At 50.5% G+C, this 24,311-nt stretch overlaps 1 protein-coding gene across 6 annotated transcripts in view; it reads left to right on the top strand.

The window, feature by feature from the left end:
- MINK1 (misshapen like kinase 1) overlaps nucleotides 1-24,311 on the top strand; it is a 111,337-nt gene that overhangs the window by 47,587 nt on the left and 39,439 nt on the right. For all 6 annotated transcript variants that reach the window (XM_073547083.1, XM_073547082.1, XM_073547084.1 and 3 more), the window contains exons 9-13: nucleotides 15,729-15,807; nucleotides 16,745-16,920; nucleotides 17,095-17,164; nucleotides 17,242-17,446; nucleotides 17,616-17,723. In XM_073547083.1, coding sequence (XP_073403184.1) covers nucleotides 15,729-15,807; nucleotides 16,745-16,920; nucleotides 17,095-17,164; nucleotides 17,242-17,446; nucleotides 17,616-17,723 — 638 coding nt within the window. The remainder of the gene's footprint in view (nucleotides 1-15,728; nucleotides 15,808-16,744; nucleotides 16,921-17,094; nucleotides 17,165-17,241; nucleotides 17,447-17,615; nucleotides 17,724-24,311) is intronic.

Here is a 24,311-nt window from a genome sequence, read left to right as displayed (position 1 = left end):
ATGTGAATAAAAAAACGATGCAACATTTGGGGAATTTATGAGATGTCTCTCAATTTCTATCCAATCTCTCATCCTTATCATTCCACATCAACCTTAAATGTTCAAATATGGCTACCCTATAATATCTCACCACTGAGGGGCAGCCCAGTCCTCCCTCTGTTATTGGGATGTATAATATGGCTGCTCTATAGTATCTCACAACTGAGGGGCAGCCCAGTCCTCCCTCTGTTATTGGGATGTATAATATGGCTGCCCTATAATACCTCACCACTGAGGAGCAGCCCTGTCCTCCCTCTGTTATTGGGATGTATAATATGGCTACCCTATAATACCTCACCACTGAGGGGCAGCCCCGTCCTCCCTCTGTTATTGGGATGTATAGTATGGCTGCTCTATAGTATCTCACCACTGAGGGGCAGCCCAGTCCTCCTCCTGTTATTGGGATGTATAGTATGGCTGCTCTATAGTATATCACCACTGAGGGGAAGCCCAGTCCTCCTCCTGTTATTGAGATGTATAATGTGGCTGCTGCATAATATCTCACCACTGAGGGGCAGCCCAGTCCTCCCTCTGTTATTGGGATGTATAATATGGCTGCTGCATAATATCTCACCACTGAGGGGCAGCCCAGTCCTCCCTCTGTTATTGGGATGTATAATATGGCTGCTCTATAATATCTCACCACTGAGGAGCAGCCCTGTCCTCCCTCTGTTATTGGGATGTATAATATGGCTACCCTATAATACCTCACCACTGAGGGGCAGCCCAGTCCTCCCTCTGTTATTGGGATGTATAATATGGCTGCCCTATAATACCTCACCACTGAGGGGCAGCCCAGTCCTCCCTCTGTTATTGGGATGTGTAATATGGCTGCTGTATAATATCTCACCACTGAGGGGCAGCCCAGTCCTCCCTCTGTTATTGGGATGTGTAATATGGCTACCCTATAATACCTCACCACTGAGGGGCACCCCAGTCTTCCCTCTGTTATTGGGATGTATAGTATGGCTGCTCTATAGTATCTCACCACTGAGGGGCAGCCCAGTCCTCCCTCTGTTATTGGGATGTATAATATGGCTGCCCTATAATACCTCACCACTGAGGGGCAGCCCAGTCCTCCCTCTGTTATTGGGATGTGTAATATGGCTGCTCTATAATACCTCACCACTGAGGGGCAGCCCAGTCCTCCCTCTGTTATTGGGATGTGTAATATGGCTACCCTATAATACCTCACCACTGAGGGGCAGCCCAGTCCTCCCTCTGTTATTGGGATGTATAATATGGCTGCTCTATAGTATCTCACCACTGAGGGGGAGCCCAGTCCTCCCTCTGTTATTGGGATGTATAATATGGCTACCCTATAATACCTCACCACTGAGGGGAAGCCCAGTCCTCCTCCTGTTATTGGGATGTATAGTATGGCTGCTCTATAGTATATCACCACTGAGGGGCAGCCCAGTCCTCCCTCTGTTATTGGGATGTATAATATGGCTGCTGCATAATATCTCACCACTGAGGAGCAGCCCTGTCCTCCCTCTGTTATTGGGATGTATAATATGGCTACCCTATAATACCTCACCACTGAGGGGCAGCCCAGTCCTCCCTCTGTTATTGGGATGTATAATATGGCTGCCCTATAATACCTCACCACTGAGGGGCAGCCCAGTCCTCCCTCTGTTATTGGGATGTGTAATATGGCTGCTGTATAATATCTCACCACTGAGGGGCAGCCCAGTCCTCCCTCTGTTATTGGGATGTGTAATATGGCTACCCTATAATACCTCACCACTGAGGGGCACCCCAGTCTTCCCTCTGTTATTGGGATGTATAGTATGGCTGCTCTATAGTATCTCACCACTGAGGGGGAGCCCAGTCCTTCCTCTGTTATTGGGATGTATAATATGGCTACCCTATAATACCTCACCACTGAGGGGCAGCCCAGTCCTCCCTCTGTTATTGGGATGTATAATATGGCTGCCCTATAATACCTCACCACTGAGGGGCAGCCCAGTCCTCCCTCTGTTATTGGGATGTGTAATATGGCTGCTCTATAATACCTCACCACTGAGGGGCAGCCCAGTCCTCCCTCTGTTATTGGGATGTGTAATATGGCTACCCTATAATACCTCACCACTGAGGGGCACCCCAGTCTTCCCTCTGTTATTGGGATGTATAGTATGGCTGCTCTATAGTATCTCACCACTGAGGGGGAGCCCAGTCCTCCCTCTGTTATTGGGATGTATAATATGGCTACCCTATAATACCTCACCACTGAGGGGCAGCCCAGTCCTCCCTCTGTTATTGGGATGTATAATATGGCTACCCTATAATATCTCACCACTGAGGGGCAGCCCAGTCCTCCCTCTGTTATTGGGATGTATAATATGGCTACCCTATAATATCTCACCACTGAGGGGCAGCCCAGTCCTCCCTCTGTTATTGGGATGTATAATATGGCTACCCTATAATACCTCACCACTGAGGGGCAGCCCAGTCCTCCCTCTGTTATTGGGATGTATAATATGGCTACCCTATAATACCTCACCACTGAGGGGCAGCCCAGTCCTCCCTCTGTTATTGGGATGTGTAATATGGCTGCTCTATATCTCACCACTGAGGAGCAGCCCAGTCCTCCCTCTGTTATTGGGATGTATAATATGGCTACCCTATAATACCTCACCACTGAGGGGCAGCCCAGTCCTCCCTCTGTTATTGGGATGTGTAATATGGCTACCCTATAATACCTCACCACTGAGGGGCACCCCAGTCTTCCCTCTGTTATTGGGATGTATAGTATGGCTGCTCTATAGTATCTCACCACTGAGGGGCAGCCCAGTCCTCCCTCTGTTATTGGGATGTATAATATGGCTACCCTATAATATCTCACCACTGAGGGGCAGCCCAGTCCTCCCTCTGTTATTGGGATGTATAATATGGCTGCTCTATAATATCTCACCACTGAGGGGCACCCCAGTCTTCCCTCTGTTATTGGGATGTATATTATGGCTACCCTATAATATCTCACCACTGAGGGGCAGCCCAGTCCTCCTCCTGTTATTGAGATGTATAATATGGCTACCCTATAATACCTCACCACTGAGGGGCACCCCAGTCTTCCCTCTGTTATTGGGATGTGTAATATGGCTGCTCTATAATATCTCACCACTGAGGGGCAGCCCAGTCCTCCCTCTGTTATTGGGATGTATAATATGGCTACCCTATAATACCTCACCACTGAGGGGCAGCCCAGTCCTCCCTCTGTTATTGGGATGTATAATATGGCTGCTCTATAATATCTCACCACTGAGGGGCACCCCAGTCTTCCCTCTGTTATTGGGATGTATATTATGGCTACCCTATAATATCTCACCACTGAGGGGCAGCCCAGTCCTCCTCCTGTTATTGAGATGTATAATATGGCTACCCTATAATACCTCACCACTGAGGGGCAGCCCAGTCTTCCCTCTGTTATTGGGATGTGTAATATGTCTGCTCTATAATATCTCACCACTGAGGGGCAGCCCAGTCCTCCCTCTGTTATTGGGATGTCTAATATGTCAGCTCTATAATATCTCACCACTGAGGGGCAGCCCAGTCCTCCTCCTGTTATTGAGATGTATAATATGGCTACCCTATAATACCTCACCACTGAGGGGCAGCCCAGTCTTCCCTCTGTTATTGGGATGTGTAATATGTCTGCTCTATAATATCTCACCACTGAGGGGCAGCCCAGTCCTCCCTCTGTTATTGGGATGTCTAATATGTCAGCTCTATAATATCTCACCACTGAGGGGCAGCCCAGTCCTCCCTCTGTTATTAGGATGTATAATATGGCCACTCTATAATATCTCACCACTGAGGGGCAGCCCAGTCCTCCCTCTGTTATCTGGATGTATAATATGTCCGCTCTATAGTATCTCACCACTGAGGGGGCAGCCCAGTCCTCCCTCTGTTATTGGGATGTCTAATATGTCTGATCTATAATATCTCACCACTGAGGGGCAGCACAGTCCTCCCTCTGTTATTGGGATGTATAATATGGCTGCTCTATAGTATCTCACCACTGAGGGGCAGCCCAGTCCTCCCTCTGTTATTGGGATGTCTAATATGTCTGCTCTATAATATCTCACCACTGAGGGGCAGCACAGTCCTCCCTCTGTTATTGGGATGTATAATATGGCTGCTCTATAGTATCTCACCACTGAGGGGCAGCCCAGTCCTCCCTCTGTTATTGGGATGTCTAATATGTCTGATCTATAATATCTCACCACTGAGGGGCAGCACAGTCCTCCCTCTGTTATTGGGATGTATAATATGTCTGATCTATAATATCTCACCACTGAGGGGCAGCACAGTCCTCCCTCTGTTATTGGGATGTATAATATGGCTGCTCTATAGTATCTCACCACTGAGGGGCAGCACAGTCCTCCCTCTGTTATTGGGATGTATAATATGGCTACCCTATAATACCTCACCACTGAGGGGCACCCCAGTCTTCCCTCTGTTATTGGGATGTGTAATATGGCTGCTCTATAATATCTCACCACTGAGGGGCAGCCCAGTCCTCCCTCTGTTATTGGGATGTATAATATGGCTACCCTATAATACCTCACCACTGAGGGGCAGCCCAGTCCTCCCTCTGTTATTGGGATGTCTAATATGTCTGCTCTATAATATCTCACCACTGAGGGGCAGCCCAGTCCTCCCTCTGTTATCGGGATGTATAATATGTCCGCTCTATAGTATCTCACCACTGAGGGGCAGCCCAGTCCTCCCTCTGTTATTAGGATGTATAATATGGCCACTCTATAATATCTCACTACTGAGGGGCAGCCCAGTCCTCCCTCTGTTATTGGGATGTCTAATATGTCTGATCTATAATATCTCACCACTGAGGGGCAGCCCAGTCCTCCCTCTGTTATTGGGATGTGTAATATGGCTGCTCTATAATATCTCACCACTGAGGGGCAGCCCAGTCCTCCCTCTGTTATTGGGATGTGTAATATGGCTGCTCTATAATATCTCACCACTGAGGGGCAGCCCAGTCCTCCCTCTGTTATCGGGATGTATAATATGTCCGCTCTATAGTATCTCACCACTGAGGGGCAGCCCAGTCCTCCCTCTGTTATTAGGATGTATAATATGGCCACTCTATAATATCTCACTACTGAGGGGCAGCCCAGTCCTCCCTCTGTTATTGGGATGTCTAATATGTCTGATCTATAATATCTCACCACTGAGGGGCAGCACAGTCCTCCCTCTGTTATTGGGATGTATAATATGGCTGCTCTATAGTATCTCACCACTGAGGGGCAGCCCAGTCCTCCCTCTGTTATTGGGATGTCTAATATGTCTGCTCTATAATATCTCACCACTGAGGGGCAGCCCAGTCCTCCCTCTGTTATCGGGATGTATAATATGTCCGCTCTATAGTATCTCACCACTGAGGGGGCAGCCCAGTCCTCCCTCTGTTATTGGGATGTCTAATATGTCTGATCTATAATATCTCACCACTGAGGGGCAGCACAGTCCTCCCTCTGTTATTGGGATGTATAATATGGCTGCTCTATAGTATCTCACCACTGAGGGGCAGCCCAGTCCTCCCTCTGTTATTGGGATGTCTAATATGTCTGCTCTATAATATCTCACCACTGAGGGGCAGCCCAGTCCTCCCTCTGTTATTGGGATGTCTAATATGTCTGATCTATAATATCTCACCACTGAGGGGCAGCACAGTCCTCCCTCTGTTATTGGGATGTATAATATGGCTGCTCTATAATATCTCACCACTGAGGAGCAGCCCTGTCCTCCCTCTGTTATTGGGATGTATAATATGGCTGCTCTATAGTATCTCACCACTGAGGGGCAGCCCAGTCCTCCCTCTGTTATTGGGATGTATAATATGGCTGCCCTATAACATCTCACCACTGAGGGGCAGCCCAGTCCTTCCTCTGTTATTGGGATGTATAATATGGCTGCTCTATAATACCTCACCACTGAGGGGAAGCCCAGTCCTCCCTCTGTTATTGGGATGTATAATATGGCTACCCTATAATACCTCACCACTGAGGGGAAGCCCAGTCCTCCCTCTGTTATTGGGATGTATAATATGTCTGCTCTATAATATCTCACCACTGAGGGGCAGCCCTGTCCTCCCTCTGTTATTGGGATGTATAATATGGCTACCCTATAATACCTCACCACTGAGGGGAAGCCCAGTCCTCCCTCTGTTATTGGGATGTATAATATGGCTACCCTATAATACCTCACCACTGAGGGGAAGCCCAGTCCTCCCTCTGTTATTGGGATAATATGACTGCTCTATAATACCTCACCACTGAGGAGCAGCCCAGTCCTCCTTTTAGTGGGATGTATAATATGGCTACCCTATAATACCTCACCACTGAGGGGCAGCCCAGTCTTCCCTCTGTTATTGGGATGTATAATATGTCTGCTCTATAATACCTCACCACTGAGGGGCAGCCCAGTCCTCCCTCTGTTATTGGGATATGTAATATGGCTGCTCTATAATATCTCACCACTGAGGGGCAGCCCAGTCCTCCCTCTGTTATTGGGATGTATAATATGTCTGCTCTATAATACCTCACCACTGAGGGGCAGCCCTGTCCTCCCTCTGTTATTGGGATGTGTAATATGGCTGCCCTATAATATCTCACCACTGAGGGGCAGCCCAGTCCTCCCTCTGTTATTGGGATATGTAATATGGCTGCTCTATAATACCTCACCACTGAGGGGCAGCCCAGTCCTCCCTCTGTTATTGGGATGTGTAATATGTCTGCTCTATAATATCTCACCACTGAGGGGCAGCCCAGTCCTCCCTCTGTTGGGATGTAGAATATGTCTGCTCTTTAATATCTCACCACTGAGGAGCAGTCCAGTCCTCCTCCTGTTATTGAGATGTATAATATGGCTGCTGCATAATATCTCACCACTGAGGGGCAGCCCAGTCCTCCCTCTGTTATTGGGATGTGTAATATGGCTGCTCTATAATATCTCACCACTGAGGGGCAGCCCAGTCCTCCCTCTGTTATTGGGATGTATAGTATGGCTGCTCTATAGTATCTCACCACTGAGGGGCATCCCAGTCCTCCCTCTGTTATTGGGATGTATAGTATGGCTGCTCTATGGTATCTCACCACTGAGGGGCAGCCCAGTCTTCCCTCTGTTATTGGGATGTGTAATATGGCTGCTCTTTAATATCTCACCACTGAGGAGCAGCACAGTCCTCCCTCTGTTATTGGGATGTAAAATATGGCTGCCCTATAATATCTCACCACTGAGGAGCTGCACAGTCCTCCCTCTGTTATTGGGATGTGTAATATGGCTGTTCTTTAATATCTCACCACAGAGGGGCAGCCCAGTCCTCCCTCTAGTATATAGTGGGGGGTATTGGGGTCTGATATGCTCCGCTATCCAGTATATAGTGGGTTGTGTTGGGGGCTGATATGCTCCGATATCCAGTATATAGTGGGTGGTATTGGGGGCTGATATGCTCCGCTATCCAGTATATAGTGGGGGGGTATTGGGGGCTGATATGCTCCGCTATCCATTATATAGTGGGGGGGTATTGGGGGCTGATATGCTCCGCTATCCAGTATATAGTGGGGGGGTATTGGGGGCTGATATGTTCCGCTATCCAGTATATAGTGGGGGGGTATTGGGGGCTGATATGTTCCGCTATCCAGTATATAGTGGGGGGGTATTGGGGGCTGATATGCTCCGCTATCCAGTATATAGTGGGGGGGTATTGGGGGCTGATATGTTCCGCTATCCAGTATATAGTGGGTTGTGTTGGGGGCTGATATGCTCCGATATCCAGTATATAGTGGGTGGTATTGGGGGCTGATATGCTCCGCTATCCAGTATATAGTGGGGGGGTATTGGGGGCTGATATGCTCCGCTATCCATTATATAGTGGGGGGGTATTGGGGGCTGATATGCTCCGCTATCCAGTATATAGTGGGGGGGTATTGGGGGCTGATATGTTCCGCTATCCAGTATATAGTGGGGGGGTATTGGGGGCTGATATGTTCCGCTATCCAGTATATAGTGGGGGGGTATTGGGGGCTGATATGCTCCGCTATCCAGTATATAGTGGGGGGGTATTGGGGGCTGATATGTTCCGCTATCCAGTATATAGTGGGGGGGTATTGGGGGCTGATATGCTCCTCTATCCAGTAAATAGTGGGGGGGTATTGGGGGCTGATATGTTCCGCTATCCAGTATATAGTGGGGGGTGTTGAAGGAAATGAAATTCTCCTCTCGTGCCTCCACAGACCATGGTGAGAAGAAGGTCCTATCTTCTGCTTTCTTGTTCATGCCCACTCCTTCATCAGGGTGGGCGGCATCTTCTTCAGCAGGGAGCTAGTGGCTTCATCCTTCGTCACCAGGGACCACTTCTACAGCAGAGTCATGGCCTCTTGGGAGAAGTCATAACCTGTGTGGCTCCATTCTTGGTGACGATCACCGGGTAGTCCCACTTGTATGCGATCTCGTTGTCCCGTAGGATCTTGTTGGCTGTGGAGAATTCCCGCCTTCTGTTCAGGGTGACAGCGGAGAGGTCGGTGAACACCAGGATGCTCTTGAACCTCTCCGGGAGCTCTGGTCCGCCGCTGCTGCTTCACTGATGGCTTTTTTGAAGTGGTAAAAATGATGCCGGCAATTACATCCCTGGGCGCAGAGGCGGGGGCACTTTTGGGTTTGGGGATTCTGTGCGCTCTATTTTGAGGTCTCGCTGTTCCACCTCGGTGACTGGTGTGGTAAAGAAATCTGTTAGGAACTCCTTCATTGCGTCCGCAGCAATGCTTTCTGGTATCCCCCTGAAGCGCAGATTATTGCGGCTAGAGAAGTCCTCCAGCTTCAGTTTTAGAGCGGTGATCTCATCTGCCTCATTGTGAGCGTCAACTAAGTGGTTGTGGGCTGTGGTGACTCCTCCGGCTTCTCCTCAATGTGGGCTCTGGTGACTCCTCCAGCTTCTCAGTGTGGGCGGTGGTGACTCCTCCAGCTTCTCCTCAGTGTTGGCTATTCTGTCCCTATGTGCACAATGTCTTTCTGTAGTGAAAGCTGAGGTGATATCACTATGTATGGTGGCTTTAGATGTCCTAGCAGGGACTTTAGTGTGGCCTCTTTGATGGGGTGGGTGGAGGAGTGCCCTATGTCATGTGCATGTACTTGTGGTTTGGCGCCTATTTTCTCCGGCCTCCTGGGTGAAGATCTGCCCAACTCCTCCTGTGCCTGCTCCGTTGAGCTGAGGCTCCTCTCCGGTCAAGTCTGACCCAGTGTCAGGAGATCAGAGCACTCGACACCGCCCCCGGCCACAAGGTGAGTGCCGTTACAGCCATCTTCCGGGCGTCAGCACAAAGACCGATATCCTGCCGGGCACTGCTCCCCTGCTCCTGGTAGTGCGCCACATCGTTGTCCGGACGCTGCCTGAGTTTGCGGTGAGAGAGAGATGGTGCAGGTTTCTCCCGTCGTCTGCTGCTGTGAGCCGTGGAGGTCTGCAGGAGCACGGACCCAGCGCGGCCTGCGTCCGCTCAGCTCATCCGGACATGCTCCCGATCCTCTCCAGTTCCATCAGGTTGGATGGTGAACGTTGGTGGACAGCCATTTTCAGGTCTCTCCAGAGATGTTCAATTGGGTTTAGGTCAGGGCTCTGGCTGGGCCAGTCAAGAATGGTCACAGAGTTGTTCTGAAGCCACTCCTTTGTTATTTTAGCTGGGGGCTTAGGGTCATTGTCTTATTGGAAGGTGAACCCTCAGCCAAGTCTGAGGTCCAGAGCACTCTGGAAGAGGTTTTCATCCAGGATATCTCTGTACTTGGCCGCATTCATGTTTCCTCCAACCAGGGCTGTGGAGTCGGAGTCGTGGAGTCGGAGCTCATTTTGGTGGAGTCGGAGTCGGTATAAAATGGTCCGACTCCTAAAATATATAATAAATTGGGTACAGTAGTTGAATGCAAAATGTGCTGAATATTTTTTCATAGGAATTTGGGAAAGTTATGAAATGTCCTATAAATGACTGTTCTATTCCTGATCTAAGGCTACATTCACACACAGCGTTTTTGCTGCGTTTTTTGAGAATACGTTTTTCAGCTGCAAAAGCAGATCAGCTTTTTAAAAAAACGCATCACCTGAAAGGTTTTTGAGCTCATAATGTTTTCAATAGCAAAAGCAGATTAGAAATTTGCTCTATCCATTTATCCATATCTGTCTATCCATATCTTATCTGTACCAAAAAGAATGAAAGCCGGGTAGCACACAGACTAAAGCCCCCATTACACATAGCGAGATCGCTAGCAATATCACTGAAACGTCACTGGTTTTGTGACGCAGCAGCGATATCGCTAGCCATATCGCCATGTCTGATACTTACCTCCGACCGGCTCCCCCGCTGGTTATCGCTGATCGTGCGAGAAGGTCCTGGACCATTTCTCGTCGGGCGCTTCCTGCTGGGCTTCCTGTGGCGCCGACGAGCGACGCGTGGACGCGGGCGGGAGGACGTCAGGATCGCCGTGTCTGACAGGTAAGTAGCGACCCCCGACCCCTGCTATGTCACTGGTGAGATTTGCCTGTGTGGCAGCTCACTAGCGACCACTTATCGATGCACCAGCGATCCATATCGTTGTTGGGATTGCTGGTGCATCGCTTAGTGTAACGGTACCCTAACACTCCTTTTTTTTTTTAGCACCAGTCAGGTAGACCTCATAGCTGCCCAAAAGGACGCCCAGGACAGGCATTGCTCGTCCTCAGTAACACATCAACATCAATTGATAGTTGGAATAAATAGACTGCATTCACCACATCTTAAGGTGCAGGCTTTATTTTCAACGGTAGGAGTGTACAGTATAAGGTTCTGCAGCAGTTGAGGTGTGCAGTATGAGGTTCTGCGGAACAGTATGAGGTTCCCCCCCCCCCCCCCCCCAGTTTTGATCCTGGCTAAAACCGTTTCTTATAGATATGGTGAACCCTCAGGTAACCCTAAATGAAGGTCAATGGACACAGGTGGCTGAATTGAAGGAATTGCTTAATCACCTATTTACCGTGACTAAAAAATTACAAGCTGAGGATTTAACTCCTGGCATTTTCATAAGGGAGTGGAAGAACTTGCTATTTTGCCTGTCCCGAAGAGGAGATTTATTTGCAGATGGCGTTTCTGCTTCAATGAAACGGAGAGAGACACAGCTATTGGAAAATAAAATTTTTCTGGCAGCTGTTTATGTGGACCCAAGTCATCGTATATTGCTTGATGATCAACAGCTTACTAAATTAAAAGAAGCTCTGACTGAGGTAGCAGTTAGGATGAGTGGCCTACAGGAGGACTGCCAGGCGCAAGAGGACTTGGGTCCTGACAGTGCTACTGCTGCCATATCTTCATCCTCATCAGATGAGGAGTTTGACTTTGACAAGTATTTGGATGACATGGAGCAGGCAAAGCGTTGCCGCAAGGAAAAAGATTTCACTCAGCCTCCTATAGCAGCAGATTGACCATATTTCAGCAAAATGTTTCACTTGCTCTCAAAGAAAAAGAAAAATTCAACTGTTCATCAAAACTGACTGTGCATAAGGCAATTCCTTTATACTTGGAAATTGTCAGAGATGTTCCCATGTGGTTACGGCTTTGCCTCCAACCCAAGTTACTGTAGAGAGGTTGTTCTCTGGCCTTAAAATTTATTAGGTCAGATTTGAGGTCATCTATGAAGGAGGATCCGATGGAGGCGATTCTATTTCTTAGAACAAATTCATAGACTGCTCAAATGTTATTTAGTATGTTTTTGTTGAAAACTGTTTTTTGCCCCTTACATAGTTTATTACATAGTGATATATATATATATACTATATATATATATATAATGTAATCAATATTATACAGTGTATTACATATTTACAATTTATTACATTTTTTTGTGTTCTAAAGTTGTATTCCAATAAATATATATTATATTCTATCTAAATATCTTGATTATTGTATCTTAAAAATCATTAAATGTCTGATGTTCACATTGTACTACAATAAATTTTTCACTTAAATATAAGCAATATATGTGGGAGCCGGAGTCAGTGGAAGGGAAATTGAGGAGTCGGAGTCGCAGGTTTGGCTTACCGACTCCACAGCCCTGCCTCCAACCAGTCATCCTGATCCTGCAGCTGAAAAACACCCCCATAGCATGATGCTGCCACCACCATGTTTCACTCTTGGGATTGTATTGGGCAGGTGATGAGCAGTGCCTGGTTTTCTCCACACATACTAATTATCACCAAAAAGTTCTGTCTTCGTCTCATCAGATCAGAGAATCTTATTTCTCATAGTCTGGGAGTCCTTCATGTGTTTTTTAGCAAACCCTGTGCGGGCTTTCATATGTCTTGCACTGAGGAGAGGCTTCCATCGAGCCACTCTGCCATAATGGCCCGACTGGTGGAGGGCTGCAGTGATAGTTGACTTTGGAACTTTCTCCCATCTCCCTACTGCATCTGTGGAGCTCAGCCACATTGATCTTGGGGGTCTTTTTTTACCTCTCTCACCAAGGCTCTTCTCTTGCTCAGTGTGGCTGGACGGCCAGGTCAAGGAAGACTTATGGTGGTCCCAAACTTCTTCCATTTAAGGATTATGGAGGTCACTGTGCTCTTAGGCTGTGTGCACATGCTGCGGATTCTGCTGCGGATTGATCCCAGCGGATTTTGAGTACTGAAGATATTCTTTTGTAACCTTGGCCAGATCTGCGCCTTGCCACAATTCTGTCTCTGAGATCCTTGGCCAGTTCCTTTGACCTCATGATCCTCATTTGGTCTGACATGCACTGTGAGCTGCGAGGTCTTATATAGACAGGTGTGTGCCTTTACAAATCAAGTCCTATCAGTTTAATTACACACAGCCGGACTCCAATGAAGGAGTAGAACCATCTCAAGGAAGATCACAAGGAAATGGACAGCATGGGACTGAAATATGAGTGTCTGAGCAAAGGATCTGAATACTTATGACCATGTGATATTTCAGTTTTTCTTTTTTAATAAATTTGCAAAAATTTCTACATTTCTTTTTTTTTCAGTCAAGATGGGGTGTAGAGTGTACATTAATGAGAAAAAAATGAACTTTTTTGACTTTACCAAATGGCTGCAATGAAACAAAGCGTGAAAAATTTAAAGGAGTCTGAATACTATCCGTACCCACTGTATGTATAAGACGCTCCCTAGGATTTATCTGCAGAAAATAAGAAAAACATTTTTCCTATTAATGCGATCTTCCCTGGTGGTGTACACTGGGGGTGTTAATATCACTAATGTTATTGCACTAGGGGAAAATAGAGAGGTGAGAAATCTATTGTTGGTGCCTCTATGCAGTGTTTACTATACACACAGCTTTGCTACATGCACATATAGACACACTCACAGCTCTGCTACATGCGCATATAGACATACGCAGCTCTGCTACATGCACATATAGACACACACAGCTCTGCTACATGCACATATAGACACACGCAGCTCTGCTACATGCACATATAGACACTCACAGCTCTGCTACATGCGCATATAGACATACGCATCTCTGCTACATGCACATATAGACACACACAGCTCTGCTACATGTACATATAGACACACACAGCTCTGCTACATGCGCATATAGACACACACAGCTCTGCTACATGCGCATATAGACACTCACAGCTCTGCTACATGCGCATATAGACATACGCAGCTCTGCTACATGCACATATAGACACACACAGCTCTGCTACATGCACATATAGACACACGCAGCTCTGCTACATGCACATATAGACACTCACAGCTCTGCTACATGCGCATATAGACATACGCATCTCTGCTACATGCACATATAGACACACACAGCTCTGCTACATGTACATATAGACACACAGCTCTGCTACATGCGCATATAGACACACACAGCTCTGCTACATGCACATATAGACACTCACAGCTCTGCTACATGCGCATATAGACATACGCAGCTCTGCTACATGCACATATAGACACACACAGCTCTGCTACATGCACATATAGACACACACAGCTCTGCTACATGCGCATATAGACACAGCTCTGCTACATGCGCATATAGACAAACGCAGCTCTGCTAGATGCACATATAGACACACAGCTCTGCTACATGCACATATAGACACACACAGCTCTGCTACATGCACATATAGACACACACAGCTCTGCTACATGCACATATAGACACACACAGCTCTGCTACATGCACATATAGACACACATCACTGCTACATGCACATATAGACACACACAGCTCTGCTACATGCACGTATAGACACGCAGCTCTGCTACATGCACATATAGACACACAGCTCTGCTACATGCACATATAGACACACACAGCTCTACTACATGCACATATAGACACACGCAGCTCTGCTAGATGCACATATAGACACACACAGCTCTGCTACATGCACATATAGACACACACAGCTCTGCTACATGCGCATATAATCACAGCTCTGCTACATGCGCATATAGACAAACGCAGCTCTGCTAGATGCACATATAGACACACAGCTCTGCTACATGCACATATAGACACACACAGCTCTGCTACATGCACATATAGACACACACAGCTCTGCTACATGCACATATAGACACACATCACTGCTACATGCACATATAGACACACATCACTGCTACATGCACATATAGACACACAGCTCTGCTACATGCACGTATAGACACGCAGCTCTGCTACATGCACATATAGACACACACAGCTCTACTACATGCACATATAGACACACGCAGCTCTGCTAGATGCACATATAGACACACAGCTTTGCTACATGCACATATAGACACACACAGCTCTGCTACATGCACATATAGGCACACACAGCTCTGCTACATGCACATATAGACACACACAGCTCTGCTACATGCACATAGACACACACAGCTCTGCTACATGCACATATAGACACACACAGCTCTGCTACATGCGCATATAGACACACACAGCTCTGCTACATGCGCATATAGACAAACGCAGCTCTGCTAGATGCACATATAGACACAGCTCTGCTACATGCACATATAGACACACACAGCTCTGCTACATGCACATATAGACACACACAGCTCTGCTACATGCGCATATAGACACACATCACTGCTACATGCGCATATAGACACACATCACTGCTACATGCACATATAGACACTCACAGCTCTGCTACATGCACGTATAGACACACATCACTGCTACATGCACATATAGACACACATACACAGCTCTGCTACATCCACATATAAACAAAAACAACACTGCTACATCCATATATAGACACAGAAACACAGCTCTGCTACATGCACATGTAGACACGCTCAGAGCTCTTCTACATGCACGTATAGACACAGCTCTGCTACATGTACATAGAGACACACACAGCTCTGCTACATGCACATATACACACACATCACTGCTACGTGCACATATAGACACACAAAGCTCTGCTACATGCACATATAGACACAAACGCCTGTAGCGCCTCCTGCTTCCGCCGCCTGTAGCGCCTCCTGCTCCCGCCGCCTGTAGCGCCTCCTGCTCCCGCCGGCTGTAGCGCCTCCAGCTCCCGCCGCCTGTAGCGCCTCCTGCTCCCGCCGCCTGAAGCGCCTCCTGCTTCCATTACCTGGTTATTTCACTACATTTCTCCTGTCCTCTCCCCTCCAGCGCTGTGTGACATGCACCCGATGAGAGCGTTATTCCTCATCCCCAGGAATCCTCCCCCAAAGCTGAAGTCCAAGAAATGGTAGGTGGCCAAAAACCACGGCTCAGCCGAGTAATGCCGCCCCATGGGGTGGGGAATGTTACTCCTGGCTCAGCCGAGTAATGCCGCCCCATGGGGTGGGGAATGTTACTCCTGGCTCAGCCGAGTAATGCCGCCCCATGGGGTGGGGAATGTTACTCCTGGCTCAGCCGAGTAATGCCGCCCCATGGTGTGGGGAATGTTACTCCTGGCTCAGCCGAGTAATGCCGCCCCATGGGGTGGGGAATGTTACTCCTGGCTCAGCCGAGTAATGCCGCCCCATGGGGTGGGGAATGTTACTCCTGGCTCAGCCGAGTAATGCCGCCCCATGGGGTGGGGAATGTTACTCCTGGCTCAGCCGAGTAATGCCGCCCCATGGGGTGGGGAATGTTACTCCTGGCTCAGCCGAGTAATGCCGCCCCATGGTGTGGGGAATGTTACTCCTGGCTCAGCCGAGTAATGCCGCCCCATGGGGTGGGGAATGTTACTCCTGGCTCAGCCGAGTAATGCCGCCCCATGGTGTGGGGAATGTTACTCCTGGCTCAGCCGAGTAATGCCGCCCCATGGTGTGGGGAATGTTACTCCTGGCTCAGCCGAGTAATGCCGCCCCATGGGGTGGGGAATGTTACTCCTGGCTCAGCCGAGTAATGCCGCCCCATGGGGTGGGGAATGTTACTCCTGGCTCAGCCGAGTAATGCCGCCCCATGGGGTGGGGAATGTTACTCCTGGCTCAGCCGAGTAATGCCGCCCCATGGGGTGGGGAATGTTACTCCTGGCTCAGCCGAGTAATGCCGCCCCATGGGGTGGGGAATGTTACTCCTGGCTCAGCCGAGTAATGCCGCCCCATGGGGTGGGGAATGTTACTCCTGGCTCAGCCGAGTAATGCCGCCCCGTGGGGAATGTTACCCCGGCTCTTAAACTTTTTTTTGTGTTTTTTAAGGTCCAAAAAGTTCATTGACTTTATTGACACGTGTCTGATCAAAAACTACATGAGCCGGCCGCCCACAGAGCAGCTGCTGAAGTACCCCTTTATCAGGGACCAGCCCACGGAGAGGCAGGTCAGGATCCAGCTCAAAGATCACATTGATCGCTCCCGGAAGAAACGTGTAGAGAAAGGTAAGTCTGCACCAGAGGCCACTCTATCCACTGATGCACTACGCCCCCTAGTGGTTACAATGAGAAGTGCTGTGGCCACACAGATGCACAAGAACCCTCTATCACAGCTGCTGCAGAACCTCTTTAGTGGAGAGTCCTTATTGAAATAATGTGCACTTTGCTCTTCACATACAGATGAGACAGAATATGAATACAGCGGCAGCGAGGACGAGGAGGAGAATCATGTGGAGGAAGGGGAGCCCAGGTGAGGACCTGCACCTCTCACCTTGTGGCCGGACCATGATATTTCCAGCCCGGTAATCCAACATCTTGTGTCACCAGCTCCATCATGAACGTGCCGGGGGAGTCCACGCTCAGGCGCGAGTTCCTGAGGCTGCAGCAGGAGAACAAGAGTAACTCCGAGGCCCTGAAGCAGCAGCAGATGGGGCCGCAGCACCGCGACTCGGAGGCGCACATCAAGCAGCTGCTGCACGAGCGCCAGCGACGCATCGAGGAGCAGAAGGAGGAGCGCCGGCGCGTCGAGGAGGTAGGGGCTGCATGATACGTTCTGGTGGTAACACAACTACTACTCCCATTACGCCCAGGTAACAGGAGGCCAGAAACCCTGCTGAAGAGCTGTTCTTGGCCCGAGTTGTTAGATTTTCTTTGGCGCCTTCCGAGTTATTACATGTCTGAGTCGCCCTTTATTATTGCAGCAACAGCGCCGTGAACGAGAGCAGCGGAAACTTCACGAGAAGGAGCAGCAGCGGAGGCGAGACGACATACGGCGGGAGGAGGAGAGGAGGATGGCCGAGCGGGAGCAGGTTAGTCAATGGCACGACCGAGCTTATTGCTCCAACACACAAGTATCACATAAGGTATTGCTGCTGGGTGGAGATGTGTGAAGAGGAGAGTCCATGTATGGGGCAGTGCAGCAATGCAAAAAGGGGCATATGCATGGCACAGGGTATCGCAGCACGGGCTATAGGTATGATGCAGGGTATCGCTGTATGATTCAGGGTATCGCTGCAGCACGGGGTATAGGTATGATGCAGGGTATCGCTGTATGATTCAGGGTATCGCTGCAGCACGGGGTATAGGTATGATGCAGGGTATCGCTGTATGATTCAGGGTATCGCTGCAGTGTGGGGTATAAGTATGATGCAGGAAATAGCTGCAGCACGGGGGCTATAGGTATGATGCAGGGTATTGCTGCAGCACAGGGGCTATAGGTATGATGCAGGGTATTGCTGCAGCACAGGGGCTATAGGTATGATGCAGGGTATTGCTGCAGCACAGGGGCTATAGGTATGATGCAGGGTATTGCTGCAGCACGGGCTATAGGTATGATGCAGGGTATCGCTGCAGCACGGGGTATAGGTATGATGCAGGGTATCGCTGCAGCACGGGGTATAGGTATGATGCAGGGTATCGCTGTATGATTCAGGGTATCGCTGCAGTGTGGGGTATAAGTATGATGCAGGAAATAGCTGCAGCACGGGGGCTATAGGTATGATGCAGGGTATTGCTGCAGCACAGGGGCTATAGGTATGATGCAGGAAATAGCTGCAGCACAGGGGCTATAGGTATGATGCAGGGTATTGCTGCAGCACAGGGGCTATAGGTATGATGCAGGGTATTGCTGCAGCACGGGCTATAGGTATGATGCAGGGTATCGCTGCAGCACGGGGTATAGGTATGATGCAGGGTATCGCTGCAGCACGGGGTATAGGTATGATGCAGGGTATCGCAGCACGGGGTATAGGTATGATGCAGGGTATCACTGCAGCACGGGCTATAGGTATGATGCAGGGTATCGCTGCAGCACAGGGTATAGGTATGATGCAGGGTATCGCAGCAGCACGGGGTATAGGTATGATGCAGGGTATCGCTGCAGCACGGTATAGGTATGATGCAGGGTATCGCAGCAGCACGGGCTATAGGTATGATGCAGGGTATTGCTGCAGCACGGGCTATAGGTATGATGCAGGGTATCGCTGCAGCACGGGGTATAGGTATGATGCAGGGTATCGCTGCAGCACGGGCTATAGGTATGATGCAGGGTATCGCAGCACGGGGTATAGGTATGATGCAGGGTATCACTGCAGCACGGGCTATAGGTATGATGCAGGGTATCGCTGCAGCACGGGCTATAGGTATGATGCAGGGTATCGCAGCAGCACGGGGTATAGGTATGATGCAGGGTATCGCTGCAGCACAGGGTATAGGTATGATGCAGGGTATCGCAGCAGCACGGGCTATAGGTATGATGCAGGGTATCGCTGCAGCACGGGCTATAGGTATGATGCAGGGTATCCCTGCAGCACAGGGTATAGGTATGATGCAGGGTATCCCTGCAGCACAGGGTATAGGTATGATGCAGGGTATCGCAGCACAGGGTATAGGTATGATGCAGGGTATCGCTGCTGCATAGGCTATAGGTATGATGCAGGGTATCATTGCAGTACGGGCTATAGGTATGCAGGGTTTCTCCTTCGTCTCATTGGGGGACACAGGTACTGTGGGTGTATGCTACCGCCGCCTGGAGGCTGACACTAAGTGAAAAAAAGGTTAGCTCCTCCTCCTCCGTATACACCCTCACCCCGATTGCGGGCGGAAACCAGTTTTATGCTTAGTGTCCACTGGAGGCACACTCGTCTGGTTTTCTCCAGACTTTTTTTTTTTTTTCTCTTTTTTCTATGAAGATGAGACAAGGGCGACGGACCCTATTGAAAGGGTCCGATCTCCCCAAACCAACAATGGGCGAGCACGTGTGAGTGTCACCTCCACGTAGCCTCTCCCACACCGTGGGACATATCTGGGCCGTTTTCCCCAGACTTTTTTATTTTTACCTTCTATGAAGATAAGACAGGGGCAACGGACCCTACCGAAAGGGTCCGATTTCCCCAAACCATCAACGGGTGAGCACGTGTGAGTGTCCCTCCACGTATCCTCTCCCGCGACGTGGGACATGATGCCAGACTTAGCCCTGACCACCCCTAGGTATTGAAACCATGGGCTGTACAGAGGCACAAGACAGTCCGAGAGGCCCCCCACTGCTCCACCAATGCTGGACGGCGGTGCTGCAAGGCGGCGGATGGTCCGTCTCCTCATCCCTGGAAGGAGAACGGAGTTAGGGTGCCTGCACCGTCCTGGATATGGCCCCCCTCCCCTCTACCTGATTGGCGAAGTCGTCATGGCGGGGATGGCCTGGGAGGGCCCTGCGGCAGCGTCCATAGGGCTGGAGCCCTTAGCTTCGGGCGGTCGAGCGAAGATCTTTTCCCCCTCCCTGGCGGCGTGCCTGACGCCGTGTCCTGACGCCGGCCACGCTTCCTTGGCTGATGTGTGGAGGCCTGCCCTCCCGCCACCCCTCCGCGGGCGGACGCTAAAAATCCAGCCCCCGGCTTCGGCCGGTGTTAGGACGCGGGCGGAAGTCCCGCCCTCCCTTTTCCACGTCTCTTCCGGCGGCCCGCCCTCTGTGGCCTTGGCGGGCGCAGAATAAATCGATCCCCCGACTTCACTCCAGGGTAGACCGCAACCCGGAAAGGACGGCCCAACCACAGCTGAAGTGCGCACATCTTTGAGAGGATCAGTGCGCGGCAAGGACACAGGACCGGGGTAAAGGGCCCGTCACACTAAGCGAGATCGCTAGCGATATCGCTAAAGCGTAACTGTTTTTGTGACGCAGCAGCGATATTGCTAGCGATACCGCTATGTGTGATACTTACCTCCGACCGGCTCCCCGCTGGTTATCGCTGATCGCGCGAGAACGTCCTGGGCCGTTTCTCTTCGGCCGCTTCCTGCTGGGCTTCCTGCTGGCGCCGACAAGCGACGCGTGGACGTTGGCGGGAGGAAGTCTTCATCGCCACGTCTGACGGGTAAGAACCGACCGCTGCTATGTCGCTGGTGAGATCTGCCTGTTTGGCAGTTCACTAACGACCATTTAGCGATGCACCAGCGATCCTGACCGGGTCGTATTGTTGTCGGGATCGCTGGTGCATCGCTAAATGTGATGGTACCTTAAGTGCAACCCCCCCGACTCTAGAGGCCACGCTACGTTTAATCGAGGAGTGCCTTCCTCCCCCACCCCCCAGCAGGGCAGTACAGATGCCTGGCAGATACAATATGGCTGGGAAAGTGAAGACGCACACGTTCCTATACGCTGCATGCATCTCCTGTCGGGCCGCGTTTCCGCGGGCGCAGAGCAGCAAATTATGCGAACGCGCCCAGGAGCCCTCCCCTGCGACCGAGCCCAGTATTCCAAATCCCCCGGAATGGGTCCTATCACTGTCGCAGTCTATGGCATCGCTTACAAAGGCGATTGAGTCCCTTCGCGCCCCAAATAGGGGCAGGGATAGTGGCTCACCTGTCTGGGAGGGGTCCTCCACCTCACAAAAGCCTCCGGCCTGCAGGGGTCGCTCTCACTCCAGGCAGACGCAAGGGAAACGAACCCACACGGCGTCTCCCGGCCCATCCGGTGCCTCGGCATCCGTGAGTTCTGCATCTCGCTCTCCTTCACCAGCAGTTGAGAGTGGGCAAAGCTCAGATTGTGACTCAGACGAACCCTTGGACCTACATACCCCGGGGTGTCAATCAGACCCTGGGGATTGAGGATGATTCCACCATGGCCTCAGGCCATAAGGTATCTTTTAAGCGGGCTAAGCGATCGCATAGAGTATTTTGCACTCATCCAGAGTTCAAGGACATAGTGCAATGACACAGAGTAAGGCCGGATAGGCGTTTTTCGGGCCAGAAGACGCTCGAGGCAGGATATCCGTTTGCCCCGGATCTCTGTAAGAAATGGGCAGAATCCCCAGCGGTGGATCCACCAGTGTCACGCTTGGCCTCTAAAACCCTGTTTTCTGTACCTAGTGGTTCTTCTATTAAGGATCCACTGATCGTCTCAAAGAGAGCTTGGCTCGCTCAGTATTTGAAGCATCAGGATCAGCACTCTCTCCCTCTTTCGCGGAGACATGGGTAGCCAAGGCCATGATGTCATGGTCAGAATCATTGAACAAAGCCTTGCAGGATAGGGACCTGCCTACGGAGGTATCAGAGATCGCGAGTCAGATCGCTATGGCTGGGGATTACTTAATCAATGCTTCCTTGGATGCGGCCAACTGCGCGGCGCTTGCGGCCGCAAACACAATTTCCATTAGGAGGGCCCTATGGGTAAGGACATGGCGGGCCGATTCAACCTCCAAGAAGTCCTCGACTTCCCTGCCTTACCAAGGTGGCTGCTTATTCGGGGAAAGGTTAGACCAGCTCATCTCCGATGCTACATGGGGAAAGAGCAGTTTCCTCCCTCAACAGAGGGTCAAGCCGCCGTTTCGCCACCAGGTTCAGGCACAGTTTCGGGCCTTTCGCAACCCCGGGTGGACTGCAGCGATCCCTATCTAACCAAGATAGGGATCGGCAGGTCTCATATAGAGCCATTCCATTGGGGAGGATGCATGCTCGCCAGCCCAGGTCGAGGGGAACCAGGTCCCAAAGATCCTCAGCCAAATGACTCGGAGCATTTTTTTGGCGACATCAGCAGAGTAGGCGGCCGCCTACTCTGGTTTCTCCACGTCTGGGTCACCCTAGCACACGACTCATGGGTGACGGAACTGGTGTCCTCGGGGTACAAGATAGAGTTTGACAGGTACCCCCCAAAACGGTTCTTTCTTTCCCGTCTTCCCAAAGGGAAGGCCCGGATAAGGGCGTTGATAGGAGCCATCGAGTCACTTCAGCACAGCAGAGTCATTATTCATGTGCCAGAGCACGAGAATCCTCAGGGCTTTTATTCCAATCTGTTCGCGGTCCCCAAAAAGGACGGGATAGTCCGGCTTGTTTTGGACCTGAAGCTCCTGAACAAGTTCATCAGGATCAAACATTTCCGAATGGAATCTCTCCGTACAGTTATAGCAGCCATGGGGCAGGGAGAATACTTGGCCTCTATCGACATCCAGGATGCCTATCTGCACGTCCCCATTTTTCCTCCGCATCAGAGGTTTCTACGCTTCGCCATCAATGGCCGACTTTTCCAGTTTGCAGCACTGCCCTTCGGGCTAGCCACCACCCCCAGAGTGTTATGGCAGTCGTCATGGCCATCTTACACTCTCGGGGCATAGTCGTCTTGCCATACTTAGACGACCTCTTGGTCAGAGGCCCCTCATTTCGGGCATGCGAGGAGAGTGTCAGCATCACACTAGATATCCTCTCCCGCTTAGGGTGGTTGGTCAACATGAAGAAATCATCCCTTGTCCCAGCTCAGAGCATTTCTTTTTTAGGGATGATCTTCGACACCTCCCGAGGGTTGGTAATTCTCCCTCAAGACAAAGCCCTAGCGCTCCGGCAAGGAGTCCGGAAACTTCTCCAACCAGTCCCTCACACCATTCGTTTTGGGATGAGGGTACTAGGGAAAATGGTGACGGCAATGGAAGCGATTCCGTTCGCCCAATTTCATCTTCACCACCTGCAGCACGCCTTCTTGTCATCCTGGGACAAGCACCCGTTCACGCTCGATCATCAGTGCCGATTGTCCTCTCAGGTCAGACAGACGCTAGAGTGGTGGACTGTCAGTTCCTCCCTTAATCAGGGGAAACCCGTTCTCCCAGACCAGTGGTTAGTGGTCACAACCAACGCCAGCCTCCTTGGCTGGGGAGCAGTTTTTCGCCACCACACGACCCAGGGTCAATGGTCGCAACAGAAGGCACACCTCCCAATCAACTTGTTGGAAATACGAGCGGTCTGGCTGGCGCTGCAACATTTTCAGCACCTTCTAGCAGGACGCCCCGTCCGGATTCAATCGGACAATGACACGGCGGTGGCTTACGTAAATCATCAAGGGGGCACCCGCAGCAGAGCAACCATGCGCAGGGTAGGACACGTGCTTCACTGGGCCGAGAGGAACCATTCATTGATATCGGCAGTCCACATCCCTGGCGTAGAAAACTGGGCGGCAGACTTCCTCAGCCAGCAGGGTCTCGCATCCGGGGAATGGTCACTTCACCCCGAGATCTTCCAGCAGATTTGGCAATGATGGGGGACGCCGGATGTGGACCTAATGGCCTCCAGAGTGAACGCCAAGGTACCAGCATTTGTCGCTCGATCCCGGGATCCGCAGGCAATTGCCGTGGATGCGTTGGTTCTGCCGTGGAACCAGTTTCCCCTCCCATACCTATTTCCCCCATTGCCACTACTTCTGAAGGTCATCAAGAAGATCAAGGCGGAAGGGGTGCCAGCGATTCTGCTGGCCCCAGATTGGCCCCGTCGAGCATGGTACGCAGATCTAGTGCAGTTGCTCGCCGACGTTCCTTGGCATCTCCCAGAGCGCCCGGATCTACTATCCAAAGGCCCGATCTTCCACCCGAACTCAGGGGCCCTGTGTTTAACGGCATGGCTGTGGAATCTTGGATTCTGACCCAGGC

This window comes from Dendrobates tinctorius, unplaced genomic scaffold (genome assembly GCF_039654945.1).
Source record: "Dendrobates tinctorius isolate UK_male_01 unplaced genomic scaffold, ASM3965494v1 ptg000151l, whole genome shotgun sequence".
In the NCBI taxonomy this organism is placed as follows: Eukaryota; Metazoa; Chordata; class Amphibia; order Anura; family Dendrobatidae; genus Dendrobates; species Dendrobates tinctorius.
This window is presented reverse-complemented; position numbering and strand designations above follow the sequence as displayed.